Raw genomic sequence first — 7,544 nt, 5'->3', positions numbered from 1 at the left:
TATTGAGTGTGGAGAGTGGAATGCTTGGATGCTTTGAATGGTGGTGGTTTGGGGGTATTTATAGCCCCAGCTACAATTTTAGTCGTTGGCTGTAGTTTTCTGTCGACGGGCACACATGACAGTCCTCGGTTTATCGAAACCGCCGTCTACCGGTACCGATTAACCAATGTTTTTTTTCAAAATCACTCCAAATTTAATAAAATTCCAAAAATTTTACAAAAAAGAAAAAATATGATAAAAAATTACATGTTTTAGTGAGTAATCTGTTATATAAGATATCTAAATTTAATTTAGTTTAACCCATTAAAAATAGAAAACGTATGGACCCGTTAGTAAACCCGTTAACTCGTCGGTTTCTCATCAAACGACGACGGTAAACTGCCCCGAGCAATGGTAAACCACAATTCGTTACTGAGAAACCGTGTTGAGTTGTATTATTTAGTATTTTTAGTGCCTAGATTTGGTTTTTGAGTTTAGGGTTTCAGTTTTATTATGTGATGATGTCTTGTTAATATCTAGTTATATATTAGTATTGTTAATATGTAGTTATATATGTTAGTATTGTTAATATTTAGTTATATATATATATTAGTATTGTTAATATTTAGTTATATATGTTAAACCGAATTGAAGGAGCATCTCGCACATATAGGGAAGAATGTCAATATGTTTCGATGTTTTATTGTTTTATGTTAGTATGTCATTTGTTACAAGTAATATGTTTTCATTATACTCTCGTTACATGATATTATGTCTTGTTCTTGTTTATATGAGACATGTTAGACCTAGTCTGGGAGCACAGAGAGAAGGTTGACACATGTTTCAAGTGTAAGGGCCTGTTTGGTTTGTGGCTAAATGTGCCCCACTTTGCCTAAGGTTAGTCGTTCGAATTGAATAACTAACCTTAGGCAGAAAAGTTAGGCAAAGTGTGGCAACTGAGGTAGTGAACCAAACATGCCTTAAGTATTACAGTGAAACAAAGAGCGGAGGGGGTAGTACCCTATTGAAGGAGCATATCGCACATAGACGGAATGAGCACATATTAGGATCCTTCCCAAATGACTAAGTGCTACGACTCGAGCTTAATACGTGAGTATTGTGAAACATGTCGATCTATGTGTCGTGGGAGAACTTTAAAAGAACTTGTATTTTAGTATTATGAAGTTTGATGATTGTTTGTTACATGAGAATTGAAATTTGTGGTTGTAATGTATGCTGCATGTTATTTTAGTGAACATAAGTTGTATGAATCGAGCAAATTATAAGTGAATCCTGTCACTTTTGATCGATTTTGCCAGTTTTCATCGATTTACCCGTGGATAGCGGTTTTTTTTTACCCAAAACGGTTTGATAATCGTTGGTCGAGCAACGTTCGTGCCAATCGAAACCGAGATCGCCAGGCCCATGACACAGTACGACGGTGGCTGCGCGGTTGGTCAGTGAGTCACGGCCAAAGCAAGCACGCCTCTCAGACACGAAACTGCAGTGTGTAACTTATCTCCTGGACCGCCCGACCGCCGCCAATTCAGCTCGGCGATTCGTTTCGGTGCCGCCGCAGTCGAGCGGAGCGGAGCCAACCTCCTGCAGTGCCAGGCGCGTCCGGGGCCGAGGGGCGACGGCCAACCGAACGGGAGAGTGTCAAGTCAAGTGGGCGGATTGCGGGAAGGAAGGAAAACCTCCCGCGCGACTCGCGCCTCCGCCCTCCTCGTCCTCGTCCTCGTCCTCCATTCCAACCCCTGCGTTTCGGATTCTGTTGCGCCCTCTCCAGAGCCTCGGCGAGCGGTGGAAACTCTAGGTGGCGGCGACGGCGATGGCGTCGGCGAGCAGGGGCACCGGGGTGGCGCCGGCGGGCGAGCCCGGCAGCCCGAGGGCGTGGGGCGGCGAGGACGAGGCGTGCAGGGCGAGGAAAGTGAAGCTGATGTGCAGCTACGGGGGCCGGATCGCGCCGAGACCCGGGGACGGGGCGCTGCGGTACGTGGGCGGCCAGACGCGGCTCATCTCCGCCCCGCGCGCCGCCTCCTTCGCGGACCTGCTGCGGAAGGTGGAGGCGGTGGACGAGGCCTCGGCCTCCTCTGGCGGCGGGGTGGTCCTCAGGTACCAGCTCCCCGGGGATGACCTCGACTCGCTCATCTCCGTGTCCGGCCCGGAGGACTACGACAACATGATGGAGGAGTACGAGAAGCTGGCCGCCGCGGCGCCCGACGGCTCCGCCAAGCTCCGGGTCTTCCTCTTCCCGGCCTCCGGGGCCGACGCGGGGCCCCATCTCGCCGCCGTGGTGGACGAGTCCGGGCAGCGGTACATCGACGCCATCAACTGCGTCTCCACGGAGGCCATTGCCACGGCCACGGCCATGCGGCGGAAGGACGGCGTCGCCAGCGCCGGCTCCTCCGCGCACAACTCCGAGGCGGCCGAGTACAGCGGTCTAGTCGAAAGTACGTCGCCGCGGGCGGTGCCGCCGCCTGCTTCCGTTGCGACTGAGTATTCGTATTCAGGTGGAGCGCATTACCTCCGTGCTTTCCCGGAGTCGGTTGGGCTCACTGCAGTCTCGGCGTCACCTCTGGCGATGGGCATCCCGGCTCAAAACCCCATCCTGGTTAGGACAGAGCAGTCGACGTTGCCGCCTCATCAGGTTGCTGCTGTTTATGCAGCAGCAACACAGCATCAGCCGCCTCAAGTGACCACTTATGTGCAGGAGCAGCAGCAGCAGCAGCCTCAAGGCACCCATTACGTACCACAACAGCAGCCTCAGTCTGCTGCTTATGTGCAGCAGATGCCGCAGTCGTATATAGAGCCGCAGCAGGTACACTACATCAACGCCCAACAATTTGGTGTGCATGGGGTGCCACAATCTGTCAACTATGTGCCTGTGCAAATGAGCCAATTCATGCCCAACATTCCTGTGACGGGCTCTATGGCGACCACTGCTGCTCAAGTGGGAAAGTTGAAGCCCGCTTCCGCAGGTGTAGAACCTGTTCCAGAGACCACGCAGTTCACAAGGCCAGTGCAAGCTCAGGTTGATCAGAGTTACCGGGTGGTGCACACTCCACTGTCACAGCTTCCTCCTTTGTCTTCTGTGCATCTGCAGACAAATGATGCGCAGAGGCAGAAATTTGGTGCCCAACAAGCGATGACAAGCGCAGTAAGCATGCCAGTGGTGACCAGCTCAGGCACAATTCCTGTTGTGGTTAGCTCGGCCACTGTTCCATCATTGAGGTATGATGGTTGCACAATGTGCCAAAAAGCATTGCCACATGCCCATTCGGATAATACTATCCGGGAGCAGGGAAGTTCTTGTGCAATGGGCAACCTTGAGGCAGCTCCAATGTTTTACAGCCCACATCAAGGCACCGCATCCAACAAATCTAATCCAGGTGCAAGTTCAGGAACACTCACGAACTATGTGGCAGAACCAAGAGCTGGGAACACAGCAGTGATGGCACAATTTGATTCGACTCTTCCTGCCAGAAAACCTGCAGTCCAGGCGACTGCATATGCGGATACAGTTGTGCCGGTTCAACCCACCATTATTGCTTTCCCAGTGTCTAGTGCACCTGCTCCAAAAGGAGTATTTGTGGGTCATTCTCCTTCGGCTGGGGCTGAAGATCATGTCAGGTACCAGCAGCAACCATTCTCTTATAGCATGCAACCGCCGCTAGTTCCAGTGAATGTCCCACAAGGCATTGGTGCCAGTGCATACAAAGATTCAAATCATGCAGCAGTGGAACCGCTTAGAGAATATGCCCGTGATCTTCCTCATGACTATGCTAGAGCTATTGATGCTCGTATGCATGCAGTTCATTTGGGTCCTATTGCACCACCAGAATCTAGTGTGCAAGGAAATCCTTCTATTCCTCATGTTGTCATTGATCATGCCAAAGTTGGGAAGCCACCTGTAAATAATGATGTTACTTCTTTCTGCAAATCTCAAGCTGGAGGGTATCATATGGGGATCACAAATGCCTTTACTGCTCCTGTTTTAACCCAAGAGGACAACATTGCCAGGCACAGTGAGCAGCCACCTTGTGATTTTGATGTTGGTGCACAAAATGTCCAACCTGACATAATCCAGCGACCACCACTCAATCTGCCTGTCCAGAGCAACCTTAGAGTTCCGATTGAACCACCTGTTTCTAATGAAAAGTTCACCGTTCAACCATCTAACTCTGGTGCTCAGCTTCCTGCTGGGCCTCCTCTACAGCATCCTAAGGAAATGCCCAATCACTTGGTTTGTGCTCTCCCCAATCGTAGCAGTAAATTTCAATTGCAGGCTACTGTTGGAATTGATCGTGTTGAAGCTACACAAGAACCAGCATACACTGATTCACTTTTCTCAAATCAGGATCCTTGGAAAGCAGTGGGCAATGCTTCTTTAGTGCCTCCAAGACCAAGCAAGTTAACTAAGGAACCTGTTGTTTCTGGAGGTCAATATGCTGATGGTCATATGCCTGATATGAACACACATGCTGCCTTACTCTTTGAAGAAGACCCAAGTTTAAAGGATATCCACACAGTTAAATTGAACAAAGGTTGGTACACACTGTCATCCTATACTATTTGGGCAGTATTACTATCATATTATTTCAAAATAATAATGGACTAAGCAACAATTCCTCTGACACTCTCTTATCTTTTTTACTCCTGAAAGGATTTGGGAAAGCTAATATTAAGCGACAATTACAAGATGTTGCTGAAGGGGTAGCAGCATCAGTTCTTCAGCCATCCTTTCCTGAAAAACCAGCTGCATTCTCTGGGGATCACATCGATTCACATGGAGCAGTAATTGATGTGAAAGTTCAGGTGGGAAATGTTTCTATCTTCACTGGCCTAAAACATTGTTCATTGATTTGTCGTAACCTTTTGCTTTACTTTTGGGTTCAGGGTGAAGGGAATAATCAGTCAGACAAAACAAGCCAGGGGATTCAAGTTTTAGATGACATCGATAAACTTCAGGTTCTTGTGTACCTACTATTTATTTCAACACCTTATGCAAAATTTTAAATGTACTATCCTTATTTTCCACTTTGCTAATAACAGATAATAAAGAACAGTGACCTTGAGGAATTGCGTGAACTGGGTTCTGGAACCATTGGTACTGTGTACCATGGAAAGTGGAGAGGCTCAGATGTTGCTATAAAGAGAATCAACGAGCGATGTTTTGCTGGGAAGGCATCTGAGCAAGAGCGTATGGTATGAAATGTTTTCTTTTAGATTGAATCCATCATGTGCTATCTTTTCTTTTGTATGTAGAGGACTGATTTCTGGAATGAGGCAGACAAGCTTGCATCTTTGCACCATCCAAACGTAGTAGCATTGTACGGTGTTGTTCTAGATGGACCTGGTGGATCTGTTGCAACGGTAACGGAGTACATGGCTAATGGCTCACTCCGACAAGCATTGCAAAGACATGAAAAGTATGCTGCTACTTTTCAGTGCTAACATAATGCTTTTCATATGATGGCAACTCTAAGCTCGTCTTATTCTACCAGCAGGATCTTTGATCGGCGTAGACGTCTATTAATTGCAATGGATGTTGCTTTTGGAATGGAATATCTCCATGGGAAGAATATAGTGCATTTCGACTTGAACAGTGACAATCTGCTTGTCAACCTAAGGTATCCTCAACGACCAATATGCAAGGTGCTTAGCCTCATAAACACCCTCCCCCTAATTCTGCATGCACAGTAGACTAGATCAGATAACCTTTAATAACTTATGCCAGTGAAGTATTGCACTTGTACCTTATGTTTATACTTGAATGCTTAGTTTTTTTATTTGTCTTTTAAGGCGGCAAGTGAGTAAGGCCTTGTTCGTTTGTGTCGGATTGCACCCAGAATCGTTCCAGCTAATCAAAATTTATATAAATTAGAGAAGCAATCCGGTTAGGAATCGTTCCGACCCACCAATCCGACACAAACGAACAAGGCCTAAGGTGCAATCCTTTTTTTCCTTGTATTAATCAAAGCACACTCCCACTCACATGGACCAAATTGTTTATGGAGCACAATATTATATTTACTTTTATAGAGTGTGCAATCTTTGAATGTGAGAAATGTCTTCGGTTCTTGCCATACAAAGGATGTAATTCTTAAGTAGGGTGTTTGGTTTGAGGATTAAGCTAGTCCATCATCTTCTAACTCCTCATTTTTTTTGTTTGGTTTGTGAAATGGAACGAGTTGATCCATCACCACCTTATTCCTTATAGTTATTTAATACTAATCAAATTTGAGGAATGATTTCATGATACACCACCTCATCTTGGATGAAGTGATTCATCAAACCACCAGCAGAACAACATGCAAGGTTTTAAGCATCCGTGGTATTCTTGGTTACGCTCGGACATGAGGAGTTGAGGACAACCTTCCTATTTTTGTAGGTTGGTGATTTGGGATTATCAAAGGTCAAATGCCAGACACTTATCTCTGGTGGAGTGAGAGGAACACTACCTTGGATGGCCCCTGAGTTGTTGAATGGCAGCAGCAGCCTCGTCTCTGAAAAGGTTTGGTTTCCGTCGCACCCTTTTGCCTAACCTGTGCTGTGCACCTCCTTTTTCTTTGACCTGCGTCTGGAGGAATATGTTCCTGTTCCCCGGATGACCTTCATACTCTCCGGATGCAGGTTGACGTTTTCTCGTTTGGCATCGTGATGTGGGAGCTACTCACGGGTGAAGAGCCTTACGCCGAACTGCACTACGGTGCCATTATAGGTACGCGCCTAGCATAACTCATGCTGCTGTTACATCTTATACTTGGGGGGAGGGATCCAGTGCCATTCTTGTCCCTGAACTTCCTGCCAACTTCACTCAGGTGGGATCGTGAATAACACGCTGCGACCTCCGGTGCCCGAGTCCTGTGACCCCCAGTGGAGGTCACTGATGGAGCAGTGCTGGTCAGCCGAACCCTCGGCGAGGCCGAGCTTCACCGAGGTAGGCACGAATCTGCGCGCCATGGCGGCCGCTCCTACCAAGGCACAACAATCGAAATAGACGGTTTTAGCCTTCTGCCTCCTGCGCCACCTTCTTTTTAGCAGGCTGTTTCAGTCTTCAAACCGAGGAGGTGCCGTCCCTAGCCTAGCCTGGCTTTTTTTTTTTGTACATGAATAAGTTGAAGAAAGATAGGAGAATGTCGTGGCATGCTTATAGAGTCGATGGATGGTTGATGCTTCCTGTCTTGCTTTTGGAACGAATCGTGGAAATATATAGTACAACGTAGTGTAAAGATTGAGCCGTGAGCGTGTAGATCAATCGGTACGTGAGGGAGTTAAAGGAGTGTTTGGCGGGCGAGTGATGCTCGTGCGCTCTCGTCCATAACGGCCCGGTGTTCGTCGTTTATTCCTCGGTTACGTCCGGGATATCTTTTTTGGGTTCTTTCTGGCCCGTGTTGATGTGCCATTGAATATTGCCCGGTGCCATGGAAAAGCGGTGCTGTTCTCAGTTCTCACCAAGAGGTGCAGGAGAAACCAGAGTTTAGGCTGTCTCCAGCAACGTTCCCTAAATTTCGTCCCCTAAAGGAATATTCTCTGTACTTTACAGAACACTCTAAAAGATT

General features: G+C 47.4%; 1 protein-coding gene across 11 annotated transcripts; it reads left to right on the top strand.

Annotated features, from left to right (window-relative positions):
• The first annotated feature begins 536 nt into the window (after positions 1 to 536).
• LOC103637988 (Protein kinase superfamily protein with octicosapeptide/Phox/Bem1p domain) lies at positions 537 to 7,220 on the top strand. 11 transcript variants are annotated; one of them, XM_035962456.1, is made up of 10 exons: positions 544 to 4,225; positions 4,340 to 4,526; positions 4,646 to 4,797; positions 4,879 to 4,950; positions 5,035 to 5,187; positions 5,248 to 5,411; positions 5,487 to 5,637; positions 6,374 to 6,496; positions 6,616 to 6,703; positions 6,804 to 7,220. In XM_035962456.1, the coding sequence occupies exons 1-10, from the start codon at positions 1,811 to 1,813 to the stop codon at positions 6,980 to 6,982; spliced, it is 3,684 nt and encodes a 1,227-aa protein (XP_035818349.1). In that variant the 5' UTR covers positions 544 to 1,810; the 3' UTR covers positions 6,983 to 7,220. The 11 variants fall into 11 exon arrangements, 4 of the variants coding, with proteins under 4 accessions (XP_035818349.1, XP_008659208.1, XP_035818350.1 ...); XM_035962457.1 differs by having other exon boundaries at positions 546 to 4,225; positions 5,490 to 5,637; XR_002264973.3 differs by having other exon boundaries at positions 537 to 4,526; positions 5,273 to 5,411; positions 5,490 to 5,612.
• The last annotated feature ends 324 nt before the right edge of the window (positions 7,221 to 7,544 follow it).

Source organism: Zea mays, chromosome 9 (genome assembly GCF_902167145.1).
Source record: "Zea mays cultivar B73 chromosome 9, Zm-B73-REFERENCE-NAM-5.0, whole genome shotgun sequence".
Lineage (NCBI taxonomy): Eukaryota > Viridiplantae > Streptophyta > Magnoliopsida > Poales > Poaceae > Zea > Zea mays.
This window is presented reverse-complemented; position numbering and strand designations above follow the sequence as displayed.